At 37.4% G+C, this 24,248-nt stretch overlaps 1 protein-coding gene across 1 annotated transcript in view; it reads right to left on the bottom strand.

The window, feature by feature from the left end:
• SPAG17 (sperm associated antigen 17) overlaps positions 1–24,248 on the bottom strand; it is a 248,348-nt gene that overhangs the window by 23,363 nt on the left and 200,737 nt on the right. The window contains exons 31-38 of the mRNA XM_012807634.1: positions 22,564–22,718; positions 12,314–12,502; positions 10,458–10,603; positions 10,229–10,359; positions 8,331–8,458; positions 3,030–3,212; positions 1,832–1,945; positions 1,247–1,292 (exon numbers count right to left, since the gene is read on the bottom strand). Coding sequence (XP_012663088.1) covers positions 1,247–1,292; positions 1,832–1,945; positions 3,030–3,212; positions 8,331–8,458; positions 10,229–10,359; positions 10,458–10,603; positions 12,314–12,502; positions 22,564–22,718 — 1,092 coding nt within the window. The remainder of the gene's footprint in view (positions 1–1,246; positions 1,293–1,831; positions 1,946–3,029; positions 3,213–8,330; positions 8,459–10,228; positions 10,360–10,457; positions 10,604–12,313; positions 12,503–22,563; positions 22,719–24,248) is intronic.

Here is a 24,248-nt window from a genome sequence, read left to right as displayed (position 1 = left end):
ACCCATCCCCATTAAGCCCCATCTCGAAGGCTGGGGATCAAATTTCTGCATGAGATTTGGAGGGGGTCAGACATCCAAAGTGTGGCATACTTATACTAAAAAATTATTTGTTGTTTATCTATAATTCAAATTTAACTGAGGCTTTTGTATTTTTTTTTATTTTAACTCTGGCAACAAGAGCCCCCCAGGTAAAAGAGTGTGAGGACAGAGAGATGTCAGGGCTTGTGATGGCTTCTTCTCTGATAGTCATTCTAAAGGGACAGCTGCTGAACGCCAGTGATGCTGATGCTTCAAGGGAGGAAAAATCTAGACAAACAGCCACAAAAACAACTATACATGTAGACACTGGAGGACACAGGAATCGCATCTGTGGGCTGCATGAAGCCATGGCTTCTCTTTTATGATGGCTGCCATATGGAAAATAACAAAAAATAAAACAAAACCAAAAACTAACCAAATTCTGTACTGCACGTTTGCTGTGAACTATGAAACCATATTCCCATGTTTGCTGGGGCTGTGTATGTTCCAAAATAAATATGCTATGAATGAGGTCTAAGAGTAAACTGCTACACATAGGGTGAGACACTGCCAGGTTTTTCATGGTAACTGTGTAGTTGCTCAAAGCTCTGTGTGTGTTTGTGTGTTTATGTGTGTGTGTGTGTGGGGGGGGTTATTGGTTTGTTGACTGTTTCCTTCCTATGTCTTAACTTTCATTAAGGTTAATATAAAAGTCAAATATCAATGTTTTTCATTCAACAGATAACAGTTCAAGATGAATTAGAGGCAATAATTTTTTTTTTTTTTGAGACAGAGTCTCACTATATTGCCCTGGTAAAGTGCTATGGTTTCACAGCTCACAACCACCTCAAACTCTTGGGCTTAAGTGATTCTCTTGCCTCAGCCTCCCATGTAGCTGGGACTACAGGTGCCCGGCACAGTGCCTGGCTATTGTTTTGCTGCAGTTGTTGTTGTTTGGTAGGCTTGGGCCGGTTTCAAACCCGCCTACCTCGGTGTATGTGGCTGGTGCCCTTACCCACTGAGCTACAGGCTCCACCACAATAATGGTTTTTAAAGATCCCACAACTAAGGCAGAACAAACCATTACAAAACAACATGGCCCATAGGAGAACAGAGTAACAGAACTTGCTGCTTTGTTATCAGATAAGAGAATGACTAATAAGTGTATTTAAGATCATTCCCTTGAAATTTATAAACATAACACAGAAAAACATTAAATGTTAATTACCTTCAGTAGCATGACTTTTTGTTGTTTCCTCCATTTTAGGGAAAGACTGAAATGAAGATAGAATTACTTATTGATAATGATTATTATATGCAAAACTCAGTTTGTTTAGAAGCATTATAAAGCCAATGCTTTATATGGCCAAATTGATCTTTTGTAAAAATTACTACAAAATGAATTAGCTTCTTAATACTAATATAAAGTTTGATTTCTTCAATTCGTTCCTTTCACTTAACAAGTTTCTAAAAATAGCAATTGTTTTAAGTTGTAGAAATTCCTCTTCTTTCTTCATCCTATTTCATTCATTAATTCTCCCAACATTTCAATGAGTATCAATCTTTTCTGAAGAGAATAACAAATTTTATTTAAGGGTCATTAAACTTACTTATGAACCAAAGAAGAGAGCCTAAAGCTATTTGGAAAATTCAATATATAAAGAAACAGATTTCCACAGACATTGGAAATTATGAGGAGGGAATGAATGCTTTGTCGAAGTAGCAGAAACAGCCATTCCTTATGGTATTTTGTCATGAAGCATTTAAAGTGGAAACAATAGTGAAAACACTGAAATACAAAACACTTTCTCACCATAACCAGCTTGAGGAGGTCGGCAGCATTGCCCCTCTCCTCCTCGGTTCTGGAATCTTTAACTGTCATTTCCTGTAGCTCATCTTCTTTCTTTAGAATATGGTTTATATAATCCTAGATTGCCAGAATGAAATAAAACAATTAAAACCAGAAATAAGGTAAATACACCAAAATAGTTAACACCAACTTGAAGTATTTCAAACATTAAGAACAAGTAAAGTCACAGTGCCCCACAACCAAGATCCAGCACCATGGAAAGCCAACAGTCACAGGTCAGGGGGAGAAGACAGTTTGTTCATGCATTTCCCTGACCACCCCGCTCCCCACCATTGGTTTGTGACTGTTTAATATGCAGATATGCTAGTATGGAATGGCTTCAAAGGTAAAAAAGTAAAGCTGTAGAGGCCAGAGGATAGGACCATGTGGGGACCTTGGAGAGGTCCTGCCACTAACTCTGTGCTCAGTGTCTTCATCAATAAAATGGACAGAGTTGGGTTATAATTTCTAGGATCCTTTCTGGTATAGTTTTTTTTTTTTTTTCTGGTGTAGTTTTTATGATTTTTATCTGTGAATGGAATTTGCCTAGTCCATGCCTTTGCTTCCAAGAGAATATACTTAAGTTTTTCCATAAGTGTTTGACCTATTTTCATAAATAATAATACCCTGCTCTATGCTGGGTACTGGGTATATAACCAAAACCAAAATACATACAATTCCTATTCTTAGGGACTTAACAAACCAGAGTGAGATGTTACAGATATGGTCACACAATTATTAACTATATATTTACAAATTCCTAGACCACTTCCAAAGCCAACAATCCTTTTCATTCATGGACAAATATTAAGTTAATGCATGATTTTATCTTTTTCAGGCAGCCACTAAACCGGTTTCTATGTAGTGAGAAACATGGAGGGCTCTGTATAGCAACTATGTGTAGAACTTCTGTATGTTCTCAAAGTCTTCGGGGACTCTTTAATTTCTACACCTTTGCATATGCTAAAAAATTTCTATGCCTTATGGGAACCATTAAGTATTTTCTACCTCTCAAAATTTTCAACTCTCTGGAAGATTGACATTCTTGTGCTGAGTTAGATAAATATTGGTAGAATTACATAATTTCAAGTTCCTCAGGAAATAAGAGCAACGATTGCTCTGTTCCTGATTCCTTTGGGTCAGGTTACCCGGACTCCATTACCTTCAGGGAAACCTGCAGCCTCAGTTTCACCTCACTGTTTATGACCTCATGCTGAATGAACTGGCGCATCTGGAGCACGTTGGGGCCCTTAAGGACGGGGGCCGGGGCGCTCACTAGCTCCTTGGCCCCAATGCAGAGGCCCTTCCAAATCTGAGTGCCAAAGGGAGGTCCTGGAGTTTTTTTCTATTAACAAAACAAAGCAGAAGTACCACCAAAGAAATAAAAATGAGAATGTTTTCACATTAGATTTTTGTTTGTTTGTTTTCATTCAATACTTATTATGTGGATAGCTTCTTCAGAAAACACTTGATAGGGCTACAATTTGGGGGAAGAAAAAAGCTCCTAAACCTTAAAATGTTCTATAAACATATAGAAAACTGATAATGAAACTGGCCCAGCTTTTATCCTTATGTGTGTCACCAAGAATCTGGGCATCCTAAGGCCCTGTTGCAGGGGTCCCACTGGGGAGCATCTCAGGGAGTCTGAGCAGTGCGGTGCTAAGGTCAAGTAGCAGCAGCCTGGCTCATGACAGATGTCCGTGATGGTTCCTTTATACCCACAAAGAAGCAAAGACATTTGGAATTAAGCAGTCTCTAACTTTCTGGTTCCATGTTAATTTTGACCTAGAAAGATTCTTTGAGAGAGAAATCATTCCAGAGATCTGGACTGCCTTTAAACTCATTTTTAAAAAATTATTTGGGATTCATTGAGGGTACAAGGAATTAGGTTACACTGATTACAGTTGTTAGGTGAAGTCCCTCTTGTAATTGTGTCCCGCCCCCAAGAGGTGTGCCCTACATGGTGAAACCCCATCCCCCTCCTCTCTCCCTGATCCCTCATTCTCCTACCCTTTACCTGATATTAGATCATTTACTGCCTTCATATTAGAATTAAGGACATTGGATTTTTGCTTCTCCATTCTTGTGATGCTTTACTAAGAAGAATGTGTTCCACCTCTGTCCAAGTTAATACCAAAGATGTAAAGTCTCCATCTTTTTTAATGGATGAATAGTATTTATTCCAGGGGTATACATATACAACAGCTTGTTAATACTTTCCTGGATTGGTGGGAATTTAGGCTGTTTCCACATTTTGGTGATCGTAAATTGAGCTGCGATAAACAGTCTAGTGCAAATGTCCTTATGATAAAAGGATTATTTTTCTTCTTGGTGGATACCTAGTAATGGGATTGCAGGATCAAATGGGAACTAATTTGAGTTCTTTGAGGATTCTCTATACTTCATTCCAAAAAGGTTGTACTAGTTTGCAGTCCCACCAGAAAGGTAAAAGCGTTCCTTTCTCTCCACATCCACACCAGCATCTGCAGCTTTGAGACTTTGTGATGTGGGCTAGTCTCACTGGGGTTAGGTGATATCTCAGTGTAGTTTTGATTTGCATTTCTCTGATGATCAGGGATGATGAGCATCTTGTCAAATGTTTGTTAGCCATTCACTTGTCTTCCTCAGAGAAGGTTCTGTTCATATCTCTTGCACAGAGGGAAGATGGGATTGTTTACTCTTTTTCTGTTGATTAGTTTGAGTTCTCTGTAGATTCTAGTTATCAACCCTTTGTCAGATTGATACCCTGAAAATATCTTTTCCCATTCTGAAGGTTGTCTTTTTGCTTTACTTGTCTAGGAAGATTGTGTGATACCAGGTATTGGTCCATTTTCTTGCATTGTCAAATTTCTGGGCATGAAGTTTTTGGTACTAGTCAGAATTAATCTCTTGTATCTCTGTGGTATTGATTGTTATTTCCCCCTTTTCATTTATGATTGAAGTTATTAAAAATTTTACTTTTCTATTTCTGGTCAATCAGGCCAATATAGTTTATCAATTTTATTTTCTTTTCAAAGAACTTTTTGTTTTATTAATTTTCTGAATGATTCTTTTATTTTCAATTTCATTTATTTCTGATTTAATTTTGTTATTTCTTTTCTTCTGCTAGGTTTGGGATTGGATTGCTCTTCCTTCTCCATTTCTTTAAGATTATTCATTAGGTTATTGCTGTGCTCTCCTTCTGTTTTTTGGATGTAGGCATCTAATGAGATAAATTTCCCTCTTAGTATTGTTTTTGCAGGATCCCACAGGTTTTGGTAGCTTGTGTCTTGAGCTTGTTATGCTCAAGAAAGTTAATGATTTCCTTTTTTATCTCTTCCTTGACCCAACTGTCATTCAGCATAAGGTTTAGTTTCCATGCCTTTGTGTGGGGATGACAATTTTTCTTGGAGTTGAGCTCCACTTTTATTGCCTTGTGGTCTGGGAAGATGCAAGGTAAAATTTCAATTCTTTTAATTGAAATTAATTTTCTTTTGATTTGTGTCTTAGGATATGATCTATTTTGGAGAGTGTTCCATGGGCCAATGAGAAGAATGTATATATTTTAGCTTTGGGATAGGGTGTTGTATATATGTTTATCAAGCATAGTTGTTCTAGGGTCACTTTTAAGTCACTTGTATCTTTGTTCAGTTTCTGTTTAAAGGATCTGTCCAGCTCTCTAAGAGGAGCGTTAAAGTCCCCTGCTATTATGGTGTTATGGGATATCGTATTGCTTTGAGCGTATTCTTGATCAAGCACATGTCAGGTATCAGCCCTAACAATGTTATGGGCTTTTTATTTTTAGTGGTTTTGTCTAAATGAGAGGACAAAGAAAATGAAAATATAAGAGACAAAGGAAAGTTTAAGAGGCAGTTGGGTGAGGAGACTGTACGTCTTCTTTGTGAGGATTAACACAGTAGTAGTATTTTGTTTTAGGCTAGTTTTGTTTTTATATTTCATTGTTTTAATTATAAATTTTATGAGGGAAAGGCAAATAATTACATTATTCATTTTTGTTATGTTTGTATTTTTTAACTATGTTAAGTGGATTTGTTTTTTTATTTTTACTGTTTTAAGGTATGTTTTTTAATATAAATAGAGTATGGGATGGTAAAAAACAGTCAAAGAGTAGGATGTCAGAGAAGACCCTGTAGGCTAGTATATAAATTATAGTAGTGATAATATTTAAGAAGTTTATTAATTAGGCAGACAGACATTTTTGGTCATACCAATGTGACAGGAAAAAAGGGAAATATTTTATTTGGTTTGGATACTTTTATTTAACAAAGTTTAAATATTATATATATTTTAACTTTATAAAGGTACTTTTTTTTAGAATGCATATTGTCCATCTGGGCCAGTTTTGTCTGTTTAGAGACCTCTGCAGCCATGGAGTTGCATTTGGGGGAGGGGTGAAATTTTAATAAAATGTTTTTAGAATTTTAAAGGCGTCAGGCCTCTGGCAGTGTGTTTTGTACTGAGTTTAGAATTTTTTTGAATCTGGTTCTCTCCTGTTTTTTTGGCGGGGGCTATTGGTCTTTTTTTTAATTTAATTTTTAATCCATTTATATTTATAACTAATATTTAAATATTGGTTTTAAATTTATTAAATTGTTATTATTAATAATGTAAACACATTGAGATATGACTTTTCTTTAAATATTCTCACATGTACCAGCAGCATGCCTCCAGAATCTTCTCAGGATCTCTTGGGAAGAAACGTCTGCCTTAGAGTAACTAAGGAATGGTGTCCTTTGCTGACCTATGTCCTGAAGTGTGCCTGATGTGCTTTATTTTATTTTATTTTTATTTTGTAGTAAATTTTATTTTTATTTATTTAAACATTCCATAACAAATTGAATGTCTTATTTTTTGTGATTATGTGCTTGAACAATATGCTTCAAATATATGAACTATAAACTAAATGTTCCTCTAAAGTTGTAGTTTAACTATTGAAGTTTATGTCCTGATTACCAGTTAAGAGTACACAAGAGCAGTAAATAATTGAGTTAACTATCTGGAATATTTAGGATATGATTATTTTCATTAGAATCATTGGGGCCAAAATGTTTTGATTTCAGATATATTATTGATTTTTTTCCTCACTGGCACTTTTATTTTATGGTTAACAGATTATTTTTTTATAAGTATGCATTTTAATTTTTTATTTATCCTTTTTATTACCACAAAATAAGTAAATATTTATTTTATTACCACAAAAAAAAAAAAAAACCAAGTAAGTGAGGTGATGGTTATGTTAATCAGTTTGATTTAATCATTCCACATTGTATATCAAATCATCACATTGTACCCCATATGTGTATACAGCTAAGATTTTAAGATGCTTTATTTTAAAAGGCCTGGCCAGTGACAACCATTCAGGGGCTTTCTGGGGTGGGCCACTCCTGTCGGGTGTAGAAGTTCATTACCTCAGAATTTCAGGGGAAGAGAATAAGCCCCTTCATTAATCTTAGATATGCCCTACCCTTTGTCATCACATACTACTTCCAACTTGGATTCAGCCCTAGCGAGCCAGGTGGTTACAATGGTGTGATCTCTTCACTTTCAGAGATGGAAATGGACATCCAGTGTGACTTGTCAAAGTCACATTAGTAAGTGGTGGAATCGGGCCTAGAATTCACCTCCATTTCTTCATGTTGATTACAGTCACCTAATTAAACTGTAGGGTAGGAGGTTTTTGTTATCTTCAGTGTCATCGTCTGTGCTCTTGAGGTTATGAGATTTACTAGGGTAGCAGAAATCATGACTTGGAAGCATTGTCCTCTTCACTTGACATTGGCATCTCTCTCTGATCTCATTGTCCATGTTGTCGTTGATTTAATAATTTAACATTTGGCCATATATTGGACATAGTACATAAATCGCTTGTAGTATAGAATGGCAAATCTTCTGAGATGTGGGCCTTCACGATTCTTGCACAAGATGTTTCCTTTTACTTTTACCCAGCTTGAGGTGGGGCTTTTCTAATTGGACATAACTACAATGTTACACTACAATTACAAATCCAGGGGTAATCTTTTATATTATTCTTAAGTGCTCAGTTTGTGCATTTTTAATATATGAAGGAAGATGGAGGGTGGAAGACCTAGAATTATGAGTTAAAACTGACAACTAAGAAATGATAAGAAGGAAGATTTTCATATGGCATAATTCATAGTCATTCCATGATAAGAGAGGTATTAACTTGGGTTACTCAGAAAGGATATTTGCATACTATAGGAAGATGTTCAAGTCTGAAATACGCGATGAAAGAAATAAAACTGAAATTAGTTAGCCAGGAATATTCCTATAAAATGTTACTGACACCTCTATAAATGTTAGATATTCAAATATAAAACTCCTTGAGTCCATTAACAATTTATGTAAGGATGAAAACATATGGATACGTGGAAGGAGGTCTGATATTCACGTCCATTTATAGGTGTGTATGAAATAAAGTGACTTTTCAGCACAAAATGTGTACCTCAACTGGGGGAAATGTTTCCCATGACCTTGACTGGAGATTAGGAGGAACTACTGTTTTCAATTCCTTCTTCATTAGCCATGGTGATGCTTCCCGGAAAGGGCGAAGGACTGTGATGCTCAGGGCACCTGGTTCAAAGAAAGTTATCAGAAGACCATTTCTCCATCAAAATTATTCTGAGAAATTAAATGCTCATTCGTTAAATTCAACAGACACTTTTTGAACTATCTTCTGCATGAAAGATTAGCAAGGCATGGTCATTATGCTCAAGGACCTTACAATCTAACAAGGAAGAAAAGGCTTTCAGTCACCATAATACCTAGAGGCTGGATTTAAATCACCTCACCTAGAAGTATTCATTAACACCTCACTGTCCCTCAACAACCATATCCTGGTCCGGTAGGTTCTTCCAATAAAATGCCATCAGTTCATCTGCATTTTCCCTCTCCTCGCTAATATTATTAGGCCATGTGTCTCAGAAAGATCCTGGTCGAGACTGTGGCAACAACTGCCTTTTTGTCCCCCCATGGACTCTGTGGATGAACCTCCCTCTGCAGGCAGGGTGATGGATAATTTTAATCCATGATAACAACTCTCCCTTGGCTTTCCATTGATCACGAGATAAAACACAATTTGCACCATTTCCCCACCCTGCCCTTCTATGCTTCAGGTACTTTGGCTTCTTCCCCTTCTGTTCTCCAATGCTTTATACTTCCTCCTTTATGCTTTCTTTTCCAACAAAGCTCGCTTTGCTTCTTACCTTAATTAGCCCTACCTATCCACAAGCTCTGGCTCACGTGTCTTTAGGAAGTCTTCTAAGCTACATTAGGTCTCTCTGGCTAGATTCTCTTAGAGAACCATGCTCCTTTTCTTCATAGACCTTATCCCAAATTATAATCTCATAGTTATTTGTGTGGCTGTATAATTAATATCCACCTCTACCATTAAACTGTGAGCTTCATGGAAACAGGTCCATGTCTGTTTTAGCTCATCATTGTATGCCTAATTATTGGCCCAGCCAGCATTTGGCACATGGTGGCTGCCAAGCAGATATTTGTTAAGTGACTGACTAATAAAGTAATTAGAGATGTATTCTTAGTCTCCTACAGTTCCACACATGCACTGCATGGCCAGTTAGAGCTCCCAAATCTGTATATTTACAAAGATCCAGGTATATTAACATTATGCACATGCAGGGATACATGAACAGATAGAAGGGCACAGAGATACAGGCATGTTCATAAGTGCACACAAAATATGCCCTCCTAACAGAGAAAAGATTAAAAAAATACATAAACCTAGGGATAGCACATAGGCTTTGCATATAGATGACTGTAGGTGTTTATATTTAAATACATGTATTATATATATTGATGACTCCTACTTAATGCAATATGTATCTCTAACTGATAGTCATGCACCAATTTCTTTGAAATTGAAAATGCCATAATGCTCAATGAATATAGCTTATATAAATTATCACAGATTTCAGATTGGCATTATAACTTACATATCAATGTACTTGCTTATTATATTCAATTTCATCAGGGGAACATCTTCAAAATGACAAAAATGAACTCACAAGAGATATAACACTGTTCTGTTTTTTTCTTACTAAAATGAAATGAACTCATAAATGAGAACCTTGGTACGTACCTAAACACAGACAAAAATCTGCTTATAGGTAGGAGAGAGATACACAGTCTATGTAAGTTAATGCTCAGATATATCTGGACATGCACAAAAATTCAAGTATCTGTGTATGTAGGTCATGACTAGGTGGAAAGTAGAGTAGAAATAAGAGTGAAGTAGAAAAAGTTGAGAATATAACACAGGGTGGATTGGATAGTAAGGAGGAGAGAGGGATAGCATGCATTCCAGACAGTTTGGGTTCTTACCTGGCTGCTCCTGCATAGGCTCTTGAAGAACAAGGGTAGTTGATTCTCCATATGCCAAAGATAGATATTCTTCTATGTCACCGTCTCGAAGAAGTTCTACTCCTGATCCATCAGCATAGATAACAAAAAACCTATTTGAAGAAATAAAAATCCAATTGAAATATTCAATTTAAAATCCTTTTAGAACTCACAATTTAAAGTAAAAGTCATGGTATTATTATCATTTTACCTGGGGACATGTTCACCATAGATTTGCTGATGATTCTTTTGAAGGTAAATAGATGATAAATTGTCATAGCCCTTAGTATTTACATTTAAATCATCTTCCATTTTTTTTCCAGGTAATATTATTGATGAACTACCATCAGCCATAACCTAAGGAACAAAGTATATAAGCAACTAAGAGAAAAAAAACAAAACAAAACCTCGAATGCTTACATTTCTTCTGATCCAGTTTGAGAAAGCCGGTGATCTTTTGGTATGCTCTGAAAATCAGAGATGCTTATTTGGAAGGTATTGTTCACTAAGTATAGATTGCATAAATAAAAGTAAAAACCAGCACAGTTCTACTTATAAACCACCCCTAAAATGGGAAAATAAACTGGAACACACTTGGAATAAAATGTGGATGTGAAACTCAAAACCTTACACTATGAGGAACTGGGAATTTAAACATGGAGGGATAGGTACTCATGAGATAGTTGTCTTGAAATAGTGAAAGCAACATCCATGGAAAAGACTTATACTCTAGGATTCTAAGCATAGACATAAGATTTGTGGCTAGAATACTCAGGGAAACAGATATGGTATAAATATTAGAAAAAATGCTCTATCCTTTTACCACTGTCCAAATATGGCCGAGGTCTCTCCAGGAAGGAGAGGGGCTCAGGCTGAAAGACCACTGAAGACAATGCCCAGGAGACGTATCAATGCCTGTAAAAATGCTTGGCCTGGAAAACCCAGACGTTTCACCCTATAGGGATTTCAGCTAAGTTTCTACTTCAATTTGTTGCGAGTTGAAATTTGTCAGCTTGAACTCATGCTGTGAAGTCTCAGTTACTTAGCAAAGAGAAAATAAGCTGGATTAGGGTTTGTCTGCATACCAAAACAAGTCAGGAATTCTGTGGTATGACTCCAAATCTAAAAAATAACTTCATACTCTTTAGCCAAAGGACAGAATTACACTGTTGGGTGAAAACAAAAAGAAAAAAAAAAAGATAATTACCTAGAGCCTAGACTGGCAAATCTTTTTTTGTCAAGGGCTAGACAGTAAATATTCTCGAGTTTGGAGGCCATACATTCTCTGTTGCAGCTCCTCAACTCTGCCGTTGATGTCCCCCAAAAGCCATAGGTGATAAGCATGCAAAGCAGTATGGCTGTGTTCCAACAAGACTTCAGGTGACACACTGAAATGTGAATTTCCTAGGATTTTGATGTGTCCTAAAATATTATTCTTTTTGTGAGTTTAAAAGGATTTTAATCGAAATCCTTTTGTTTTGTTTTAAAATTGTTTAAAACTATGTACAAAACCATTTTTAGCTCATAGGCCATCTATAAATAAGTGGCCATGGTTAGCCGATGCCTGGCCTGCAGGTAAGGGGCTAGCGGTGGTGTTGAGAGGCAGAGGCAGAAGGCACAGAGTAGCTACCAGAGAACAGCGCCTCCCTGGACTTTCCGCTTCCCACCTCCTACTCCACTAGGTGTTTACCCCCATGGACTCTGCCTGCTCAACAATCTTGCCTGCTGCCTTGCGTTTGCTCTGCTTGAACCTGGGCCAGCCCATTCTCACACTATTAGCATTACTTGTAGATGTTTGCTAATGCTGCTTTCTTTCTGTTCTAACTATTTATTTGGCTCTAACATTTCTACTATGCTATTTGTTGGGCTTGCCATCCCCTATGGAAGTACTCTTAAGAATCCAAGAAAAACTATTGACATGCATTACTGGTTGGCCATGGTTTTGGCAGTAAGTGGATAACCAATCCCAAAGCAACTGAGGTCAGAATCTACTTGGAAGCTGTCTAGTGTGAAATCTCTCAAAAGCATAGCCACAGGCCCTCTCCACACACTCCAGATGAACTTTACCTGAAAAGTGTTTCCCTCAGGGTCCAGAACCTCGCAGACAACCTCTGAAGTGTGCTTCATGACGTACTTGCTGGCTCTTAGCAGCTCACGCTTCTGGAAAGGGTGGTATATCTCACTGCTTGATTCGTGGCAGTATACAGCGGAACAGTCTTGGTCAATGTAAAGACTGCCTGTGTTTGGAGGTAACACCTGAAAGGGTAACAGAAAGAAAGACATTTTAAAAATTTTCTTGTTCATTTTGGAGGACTTGGAAAAGTCATTTTAGGAAAAAGAATATTCGTAGATCTTAGTCACATGCTGTTTTTCCAGGAAAAAAACATTACCCCAAAGAAGACTCAAGGCTGGGGAAGGACTGCTTGATAAGGAGGCAAAGTGAATAACTAAGACATGGTTTTTCCCGTGCCCTCATGTTTTATCTGCTCATGTCATTTATTATCTCTCCTAAATAACTGTCCTGTGCCTTCTTATTTCCATACATAGCCCAGTTAAAAATGTTTGGGTTCCTTTGTGTTCTTGGAGAAAAAGCATCTCCAAAAGGGAAAATGCTGTGAGACAAAGGCTCTTAGAAGCTTTATTTGTCCTTACTCTTCTGGTGGCTGACACCCTCCATAAGTAATAGCATTTATGTAATGCTTTCTGGTTCAGATAGACTCTTTTCTGAAATATAATTCACATGCCATAAATCCACCCTTTAAAAGTGTACATCCAGTAGTTTTTAGTATGTGAAACTATTATCACTGATTCCAGAATATTTTCATTGCCCTCCCCCCACCAAAGAATTCCTGATCCCATGAGGTGTCGTTCTGTTCCATCCCTGCCCTTGGGCCTTGGCAAACACTGCCTGCTATCTCTATAGTTAGCTACTCTGCACATTTCATAGGGAAGCATATAGGATCTGGCCTCTGTGTCTGGCTTCTCCCAAGTTAGCATGATGTATTTGAGATTCATTCATGTTGTAGTGTGTATTAGTACTTCATTTGCTTTTATAAATAACATTCCATTGTATGGTTTCACCACATTTTTCTTATGCACTCATGAATTGATACCTACCTTTAAGTCTTCACATTTTGCTTTTATTAAAAATGGTATTAATGTTGTTTGAGAGAGTTTGTGGGGATGTATATTTTAACTTCTTTTACCTGCATATCCAGGAGTGGAATTCCTGGGTTGTATGAGCACTGCTGTTTACTTTTTGAGGAACTGCCAAACTGTTTTCCAAAGTGACTGATCCGTTACACATTCCCATCAGCTATGTAAGAGGGTTTCAGTTTCTCCACAACTTTGTCAACACTTGAAATTTTCTGTCTTTTTGGTCACAGTCAAAAGTGGGTGTGGAGGATGTTCGGCTAACATGGCAGCCCAGTAACATAGCTTTTGTGCAGCTGGGTGCAGTGAGAGTGGGGAAGAGAAGACTCTAGCCATCTCTGGCTGGTGGGTTTTGCCCATAGGATTCCCTTTGGTGACACAGGAAGTCAGCAAGAGACTTCTGGGCCCCATGAGGAGGACAGAAATGGTAGAAAACTGGCAAGTGGTAGGTGCATTTGTTTAGTTGGAGGCTGCCTACAGCTGTAACCATAGCCACAGCGAGACTGCAAGCAGGAAAAGTCTTACCTGTGGGCTGTTTTGGTATTTTTTGGACTTCGGCACTCAATTGAACTGCCTTGGGAAGTCTTGGGTTGGTGTGTGGATGACTTTGGGCACCGTCTGGGGCCCAGGACTGAGCCACTGAGCCAGAAAGGAGCTAATATCATTCAGCTGTGGGCTGCCCCTGCGTGTTGCAGCATGGGGATCTACCGGGAGACCGTGGGTGAGTAATCTAGTGACTGAGCTGCCCAAAGGCGGGGATTGAGACTCTGGGGAAGTGTGGAGATCCAAGTGTTTGGCAGATTAACAGCCTTGGCCCTCAGGGGCATAAAGGGAGACTGGATTTAGCGCATTGGATTAGCAGGCAGCCATGCCAGGAGAGATCCCAGGGATAAGTGCTTTCCTTGGAAAGCTTCTGCTTGGCCAAGGTTCATAGTTTGGAGTGTCTTTTATAAGTGGGCTAAGGGGACTTCTGGGCCCCCAAGCTTGAGGGGTCTGAGAGATCAGCAGAGGCCTCCAATCTCCATCTGGTACAGCTGTACATCTTCATACCTCAGAAGATCACCTGTTGCCTGGACAATATTCAGCAAGATATATATACTGTTTTGTTTTTTGGTTTGGGTTTTTTTTTTTTAATTTCAAAATTTTTCCTTGACATTTTTCTTTTTTCCCCCTTTTTTTCACTATTCTAGTTTCAATACAATCTTCCATTTTTGCTTTCTTTAATAATCAGAATTTCATTTTTGTCAGTGTCTCTCCCCCATTATTTGTTTTTTTCCCCCAATTTTATCCCATAAGGGTTTTTGCTTGTTTGTTTTGGTTTGATTTATAGTATTTTTGCCTTTCCTCTCTATCTGGTGGAGGTGGGGTGCTGTGTCTTATCTGCCTGGCAAATAGCTGTTGGCCTCAAGGGAATCACCCAACCCAGCACTCCCAGAGGTTGACGGTCTTTAAGCTTAGATCATAGTACCCTACTATACACCTATGTTACTCCTGTCTCCTTCTTTTGATGCCTTTCTTCTTTTTGTCAATATTTCCTTTTACTCACCCTCTCTTCTTCCTCTTTTTTTCTTTCTTTTTAAAATCTTTTTTCCCTTCTTGTTCTTCAATCTTTTAATCCTTCTGGTCCCATACCAATAGGACTCATTAAAACTTTAGGCCAGTGGCACAGTAACTTAAAGAGCAAGAAGAAATGAAAGGAAAATTGGGGTAAGGAAATAGATATAAGAAAGCACTCATGAAGAAGAATCAGCAGAAAAATCCTGGTAACATGAAATACCAGTCCAGAGTAACCCTTTCTAGGGATCATGAGCTAGCTACAGCAGAGGATTCCTCCCATAAAGAAATGTTAGAAATGACAGAAGAGGAATTTAAAATACAGATGATGAAAGCAATGAAGGAAATTGTTGAGAAAGTGGAAAATAACCAAAAGGAAATCCAAAAACAGAATCAAATAAGAGATGAACAATACAAAGAATATGGAAAGGATATAGCAGAGCTGAAGGAACTGAAGCAGTCAATTAGGGAACTTAAGGATGCAATAGATTAAGTATCAACAACAGATTAGATTATGCAGAAGAAAGAATCTCAGAGGTAGAGGGTAAAGCTCTTGAGATAACTCAGATAGTTAAACAGGCAGAAAAGAAGAGAGAGAAAGCAGAACGTTCACTGACAGAATTATGGGACTTTATGAAACATTCAAATATATGAGTTATAAGTATCCCAGAGGGGGAAGAAGAATGCCCCAGAGGAATGGAAGCCATTCTAGACAATATTATAAATGAAAATTTCCCAAAGATCACCAAAAATTCTGACATACTCCTTTCAGAGGGATATCAGTTCCCTGTTCGCCTCAATTCAAATAGAGCTTCTCCAAGGCACATTGTGATGAATCTATCTAAAGTCAAGACAAAAGAAAAGATTTTGCAAGCTGCCAGGAGTAAGTGCCAACTGACCTACAGGGGCAAATCTATCAGGGTGACCGTGGACTTCTCTAATAAAACTTTTCAAGCCAGAAGACAATGGTCATCTATCTTTAATCTACTTCAATAGAACAATTTCCAGCCCAGAATTCTATATCTTTCTAAGCTAGCTTTAAAATTGATGGAGAAATCAAATTTTTTATTGATATGCAAACATTGAGGAAATTTGCTACAACAAGACCAGCTTTACAGGAAATATTCAACCTGTTCTACACACTGACCATCACAATGGACCTTCAGCAAAGTAAACACCCAGAAATTAAAGAACAGAACCTAGTTTACACAATGATGCAAAAGACAAAACAAAGCAATGGACTTTTACAACAGAAGATGGATTATGCTACCACACTCATCAATTATCGCAATAAATGTCAATGGCTTGAATTCCGCACTGAAGAGGCATAGATTGGCTGATTGGACTAAAAAACATAAGCCATCTATTTGCTGTCTGCAGGAAACACACCTCACATCAAAAGACCAATTAAAACTCAGAGTTAAGGGTTGGAAGTCAAGTTTTCAGGCAAATGGAATTCAGAAGAAAAGAGGGGTTGCAATCTTATTTTCAGATACATGTGGATTTAAAGCAACTAAAGTCAAGAAAGATAATGATGGTCCCTTCATATTGGTCAAGGGAAAAATACAATAAGAAGACATTTCAATTCTAAATATTTATGCACCCAATTTAAATGCTCCCAGATTTTTGAAGCAGGTTTTGCTTAGTCTAAGTAATATGATATCCTATAAGACCATAATAACAGGGGACTTCAACACCCCTCTCTCAGAGCTGGACAGATCCCCTAAACATAAATTAAACAAAGATATTATATGAGATTTAAATGAGACCATAGAACAACTGTGCTTGATAGACGTATATAGACCACTCCATCCCAAAGATAAAGAATAAACATTCTTCTCATCGTCCCATGGAACATTTTCCAAAATTGATCATATACTAGGACACAAAACAATCCTCAACAGAATCAAAAGAATTGAAATTCTACCTTGCATCTTCTCAGACCACAAGGCACTAAAACTGGAACTCAACTCCAACAAAAAAGCTCAACATCACACAAAGGCATGGAAGTTAAACAACCTTATGCTGAATGACAATTGGGTGCAGGAAGAAATAAAAAAGGATATCATTAACTTCTTTGAGTATAACAACATGAAGACACAAGTTACCAAAACCTTTAGGATACAGCAAAAGATCCTGCGAGGAAAATTTATCACTTTAGAAGCCTACATTTGAAAAACAGAAAGAGAGCGCATAAACAAACTCACAAGCTATCTGATGGAATTAGAAAAAGAAGAACAAACTAAGCCTAAACCCAGCAGAAGAAAAGAAATATCCAAAATTAGATCAGAGATTAATGAAATTGAAAACAAAAGAATCATTCAGAAAATTAATGAAACAAGGAGTTTGCTTTTTTAAAAAATAAAATAAAATAGGTAAACCTTTGGCCATACTAACTAGAAATAGAAAAAGTAAAATCTCTAGTAATCTCAATCAGAAATGATAAAGGAGAAATAACAACTGATGCCACAGACATACAAGAGACCATCTCTGAATACTACCAGAAACTCCCAGAAATTTGACAATGTGAAGGAAATGGATCAATATTTGGAATCACACCCTCTCCCTAGACTTAGCCAGGAAGAAATAGAGCTCCTGAACAGACCAATTTCAAGTACTGAGATCAAAGAAACAATAAAAAATCTTCCAACAAAAAAATGCCCTGGTCTAGATGGCTTCACACCAGAATTCTATCAAACCTTCAAAGAAAAGCTTATTCCTATACTGCAGAAATTATTTCAAAAAATTTAGGAGGAAGGAATCTTCCCCAACACGTTCTATGTAGCAAACATCACCCCAATACCCAAACCAGGAAAAGACCCAAGTTAAAAGGAGAATTTCATACCAATTTCACTAATGAATATAGATGGAAAAATTCTCAACAAAATCCTAGCCAATAGATTACAGTTTATCATCAAAAAAGTCATACATCATGATCAAGTATGTTTCATTCCAGGGGTGCAAGGCTGGTTTAATATATGCAAGTCCATAAATGTTATTCACCATATCAACAGAAGCAAAACTGAAGACTATGTGATCCTGTCAATAGATGCAGAGAAAGCATTCGATAAAATCCAGCATCCTTTTCTAATTAGAACACTGAGGAGTTGGCACTGAGGTATAGGCGGCACATTTCTTAAGCTGATTGAAGCTATCTATGATAAACCCAATATTTTACTAATATTTTACTGAACAGAGTAAAACTGAAACCTTTTCCTCTTAGAACTGGAACCAGATACGGTTGTTCTCTGTCATCACTATTATTCAACATAGTGCTGGAACTTCTAGCCAATACACTTTAGACAAGACAAGAAAATAAAGGGCATCCAAATGGGGGCAGAGGAGGTTAAACTCTCTCTTTTGGCTGATGATATGATTTCAGATTTAGAGAACCCTAAAGACTCAACCACAAGACTCTTGGAAGTCATCAAAAAAAATACAGTAATGTCTCAGGATATAAAATCAATGCCACAAGTCAATTGCCTCTGTATACTCATCGGCTAAGATGAGAGATTAATTAAGGACTCAACTCCTTTCACCATAGCCCCAAAGAAAATGAAATACTTAGGAATATACCTAACAAAAGAAGTGAAGGACCTCTACAAAGAAAATTATGAAATCCTAAGAAAGGAAATAGTGGACATTAGGAAATAGAGGACATTAACAAATAGAAGAACATACCATGCTCATGGCTGGGAAGAATTAACGTTGTTAAAATGTCTATACTTCCCAGAGAAATTTACTGATTCAATACCTTCCCTATTAAAATACCAACATCCTACTTTCAAGACTTGGAAAAAATGATTCTGCATTTTGTATGGAACCAGAACAAACCCTGTATAGCTAAAGCAGTTCTTAGTAATAAAAACAAACTGGGGGTATCACCATACCAGATTTTAGGCTGTATTACAAGGCCATAGGGGTCAAGAAAGCATGGTACTGGCAAAAAAAAATTATAGATATAGACATTTGGAATCAAATAGAAAACCAGGAAATGAAACTAAGAATTTATAGCCACCTAATCTTTAATAAACCAAATAAGAGTGTCCACTGGGGGAAAGACTCCCTATTCAACAAATGGTGCTGGCAGAATTGGATATCCACATGTAAAAGACTGAAACTGAACCCGCACCTTTCTCTACTCACAAAAATTGATTCAAGATGGACAAAGAAATTAAATTTAAGTCATGAAATGATAAAACTCCTCAAAGAAAGAATAGGAAACACACTGGAAGATATTGGCCCCAGGAAAGACTTTATGAAGAAGACTGCCATGGCAATAGCAACAGCAGCAATAATAAACAAATGGGATTTAATTAAACTGAAAAGCTTCTGTACAACCAAGGAGACAACAACCAAAGCAAATAGACAACCTACCCAATAGGAAAGTATATTTACATATTTTGAATCAAACAAAAGCTTAATAACCAGGATCTATACAGAACCTCAATTAATCCACAAGAAAAAACCCAACAATCCCATACATCAATGGGGAAAAGAGATGAATAGAATCTTTTCTAAAGACAACAGACGAATGGCTAGCAAGCACATAAAAAAATGCTCATCATCCCTAATTATTAGAGAAATGAAAATTAAAACCACCCTGAGATATCATCTAACTCCAGTGAGAATGGCCTATATCACAAAATCTCAAAACTACAGATGCTGGAGTGGATGTGGAGAGAAAGCAACACTTTTACACTGCTGGTGGGACTGCAAACTAGCACAACCTTTTTGGAAGGAAATACGGAGAAACCTCAAAGAACTCAACCTAGACCTCCCATTTGATCCTGCAATCTCATTCCTGGGCATCTATCTAGAAGGAAAAAAAAACCCTTTTATTATAAAGACACTTGTACTAGGCTGTTTATTGCAGCTCAATTTATAATCGCTAAAATGTGGAAACAGCCTAAATGTCCTTCAACCCAGGAATGGATTGGTAAGCTGTGGTATATGTATACCATGGAATATTATTCAGCCATTAAAAAAATGAAGACTTTGCAGCATTTGTACTAACCTGGATGGAGGTGGAACACATTATTCTTAGTGAAGCATTACAGGAATGGAGACATATGAATACTATGTATTCAACTTTGATATGAGGACAATTAATGACAATTAATGACATGGTGGGGCATGGTGGAAGGGGAGATCAGACAGAGAAGGAGGGAGATGAGGGAAAGGAAAAGAAGAAAATAAAATAAAATAAAATAGTGACTAATTCTCACATAAATTGGATTTAATTTTGACCTAAGTACATTACTTAAACATTCATTTTTAATTCAACCTGGTAATATGTTGTTTAGGATATTGTATCCTCATTTGTTTGTAATTTTCCCTTTATAATAATGTATTTTCTCCAATTTTACTATCAGGTGTATCCAGATTAAGTAAAATGATTTTGAAGTATTTCTTCTTTTTCTATTGTCTATAAGATTTGGCATGATCTGTTTTTTGAGATTATATTCTACTTTTACTTATAAATATTAGTTGTTCATTTTTTGAGATTTTAGAAAAAAATAAGTTAACTGATGACTCCATACTGAACCTCAGAGTCAAAGCATTCTATAATAGAAATACTCTTATTTGACGATGTGTATGCTACTTTCTTCGCATTGTTATTATTATTTTTATTATTATTGCTTAATATTTTGATGCAGCAATCATCTGATTTCTTTTCTGAATGTATTTATCTTCATTCGTTCTTTACAAGGTTTTTGTTTCTAGTCCTTATCTTAAACACTGTTATTAAATTTTAAGCCTTTTTAATTTTGTGAAGGCAAAAAGTGGAAACCTAATAAACACATGTACTGAAAAAAAAAGTGGGTGTGAAGAGGTATCTCGCTGTAGTTGGAACTGCAGCTTCCTAACAACTCATGGTGCTGAAGAATCTTTAGATGCTTATCTGCCACACATGTATCTCCTTCAGAGAAATTCAAATCTTTAGGTAATTTCTAAATTGGGATACTGGTCTTTTTATTATTGAGTAGTAGGAGTTCTTAATATTACCTATACATGAGACCACTATCAGCTGTATGATTTGCAAACAGTCTTTTATTTTGTAGTTTATCTTTTCACTTTCTTAATGGTGCCTTTGAGTCACAAACATTTTTTTTATTTTGATAAAGCTTGAGCTTTTAATTTCATATCTAGGAAACCATTGCTTAATTATCTAAGGACATGAAAATTTGCACCTATTCTTTCTTTCACTTTTCACTGAAAGGCCCCATCTACCCCCTGTAAAGACAGAGAAGGATAACATTATCAGGAGACCTGGGAGGAATACACTGGCTTCAGCAACTTTCATTGTAATAAGTGTTTGTGAGATCTTTGTCCATCATCTTCTAGCTTTTCTTTTCTTTTTGGAGACAATCTCACTCTGTAGCTCTGGGTAGAGTGCTGTGGCATCATAGCTCACAGCAACCTCAAACTCTTGGGCTCAAGCGATTCTCTTGCCTCAGTCTCCCATGTAGCCAGGACTACAGGTGCCTGCTGTAATGCCCAGTTAGTTTTTCTATTTTTAGTATAGATGGGATCTTGCTCTTGTTCAGGTTGGTCTTGAACTCCTGAGTTCAACTGATCTACTTGCCTCAGGCTCCCAAAGTATCAGCTAAGATTATAGGTGTGACCCACCATACCTGACTTCTTCTGGCTTTGAGCTCTTAGTGTGTCATGGTATTATATGTGATATTTTGGCTCTTGTGTCCCTTCTCCAGCAAGTGAAAAAGTGAAGTTAAGTCCTTTTGAGACTAAAGGCTGATATCAGGTGCTTGTGTTCAACAGGGAAATGCAGGGAGGTGGGAGAAGTGCTTGCATTCCCTTCCTTTAACTTCCAAGGACAGAGCTTTGCTGCGCTGGGAGAACTCCCTTCCTGGGCCACACAGACCATGTGCTCCCTCCTGTCCTGCTGGGACATTAATTAGAAGAGGGATGACTGAACGTATGAGGGACAGAGAATAGGAGTGAGGGTTGGGGTGGCAGGAGGTAAAGCTGGTCTAGGAGGCATAGGCTAGATCACCCAAGCACTTCTAACACTTCCTGTGCCGTGCATTTGAGTGATCCTCAACAGAATCATTTAAATTTGTTACCTTAATACAAAACTTTGTACAATAAGCAGGGAAATTTTCTTTTTTTCTGGAACGGACTGTAAAAGAAGATGAATCCAGAGTTTGAGAAGTATATTCTAAGATCAGATAAGAAAGTGAAAGCAATCTGAGTACATGGCAACCATGCTCACGGACCCAGAGGCGTGAGTTTTCTTAGCCTAGTGGACACTTGTCTTTGACACTTCGTATTTTTTTTTTTTTTTTTTTTTTTTTTTGAGACAGAGCCTCAAGCTGTCCCCCTGGGCAGAGTGCCGTGGCATTACAGCTCACAGCAATCTCCAACTCCTGGGCTCAAGCGAGTCTCCTGCCTCCGCCTCCCAGGTAGCTGGGACCACAGGCGCCCGCCACAACGCCCGGCTATTTTTTGGTTGCAGCCGTCATTGTTGTTTGGCGGGTCCAGGCTGGGGATTCGAACCCGCCACCTTAGGTGTACGTGGCTGGCGCCCTAGCCGGTTGAGCTATAGGCGCCGAGCCTGACACTTCGTATTTTCATCCTAGACCTACCTGGTAGGTTCCCCGGGGCTTTGCAATAACAGATGTTCCATCCCCAAAGGTTGCACAACAGCTGCTGTCCTCGCAGTTGGTGATGACAGTGGCATAGTGTGTGTTTTCTATCCGCATACACTTTACCTGCCTGGTGACAGTGCGAGGGCCTTCGGCTACAAGCGAACACAGGAAAGCAGAACTGACAGGATGCACTCACGCATTGGGAATAGACCCCAGCCACCTGACTGCACTGCTGCCCCCTCCCTTACAGACTCCCCACTGGGAAGGAGCGGCCACGTGCGGGGAACCCCATGGGGCTGGAGTGTGGCCTGCTCTCCTTGTCAACTCAGAATAATTCTTCCAGAAAAAATATTCTTTCTTAGTGTACTGTCTTGTTCTCACTACTTTTTCTATTTAGAAAAGTTCAAAACATTTTATTTTTCAATTTGAAAAATTGAAAAGCATGAAACATTATTTAATCACTCACATATTCACTAGTCAAAATTTATGCTTATTATTTTGCCATATTTATTTTAATATTTTTAATGTGTATGTAAGAGAAAAATTACAGATCAAGTTGAAGTTTCTTATTTATATTTACCTCTTGCAATCCATTTTTATGAATATATGTATCAAGCAAAATATATAATATTTGTGTGCTTTAAATTTATATAAATTACATATTACTTTATGCCATTATATAATTATGTAGTAATCATATATTACTACATATTATATATATTATATAATTATGTAGTAATTATATAATCATTATATAGTATTTCTTTGTAGGGATATGCCATATTTTACTTTTCTGTTCTACCCTTGATGGACATCTATGTTTTTCCAACATTTGAATATTATACTCAGCATTGCAAATAGCATCCCTTGACCTGTCTTCTTGTGTAAATGTGTAAGAGCGTCTCTCTCTGAATAAGCAAAAATAAAGGTAGTACATCATAATATGATATAAACGATTGGGGGGGATGGGAGATGCAGGCGGAAGGGCACAAAATTATAGTTATGTGAAATGAGTAAGTTTAGGGATCTAATATATAGCATGATGACTACAGTCAATAATATAATGAAAATGTTCTATGCGTGTAGATTTTAAGGAACTATGTGAGGTGACGAACTTGTTAACTTACTTGACTTTAGGAATGTATGCACATTATGTATATATGAATGCTAAAGCATCATATTGTGTACCTTAAATGTGTAGAATAAAGAAACCTTTGGCATGAAAGAAAAAGGAGTCAGGGAATAATTTGTCTTTAAATTATGGTTTAAGTTTAGGTCAGGAAGAGTGGCAGCCTTTGAGATTCTTGAGCAGGTTCCAGAAGCTGTGGCTTCCTTTTCTTTCATGCCACTTTTCTAATCATGAGAGACATGCTCAGACTGGAGGAAAAACCTGAGTTTACCTGCCTGTGCAAATTAGGTGCCTTGAAGATCAAAGGAAACAGGTCTGGGAGCTAATATCCAGGACAGATGAATCATGATTATTAGATTTTAGTTGCCACTAGTCAGCACCATAAATTTTTTGTGATAAAAATGAGAAAGACTATTACTATCCAGGAGCCACCTACAACTGCTATCAGTGTCATCTCTGCTAAGGACAAAGATCATAACGAAAAGTCCCAATGCGTCCCCTACTCAGTGCAGCTCAGTGTCATCTCCGCTAAGGACAAAGATCATAACGAAAA

The sequence above is a fragment of the Otolemur garnettii genome, unplaced genomic scaffold (assembly GCF_000181295.1).
Source record: "Otolemur garnettii isolate 467f Iridium unplaced genomic scaffold, OtoGar3 scaffold00073, whole genome shotgun sequence".
NCBI lineage: Eukaryota > Metazoa > Chordata > Mammalia > Primates > Galagidae > Otolemur > Otolemur garnettii.
Note: the sequence above shows the minus strand (reverse complement) of the source record. Positions and strands in the feature narration are given on the sequence as shown.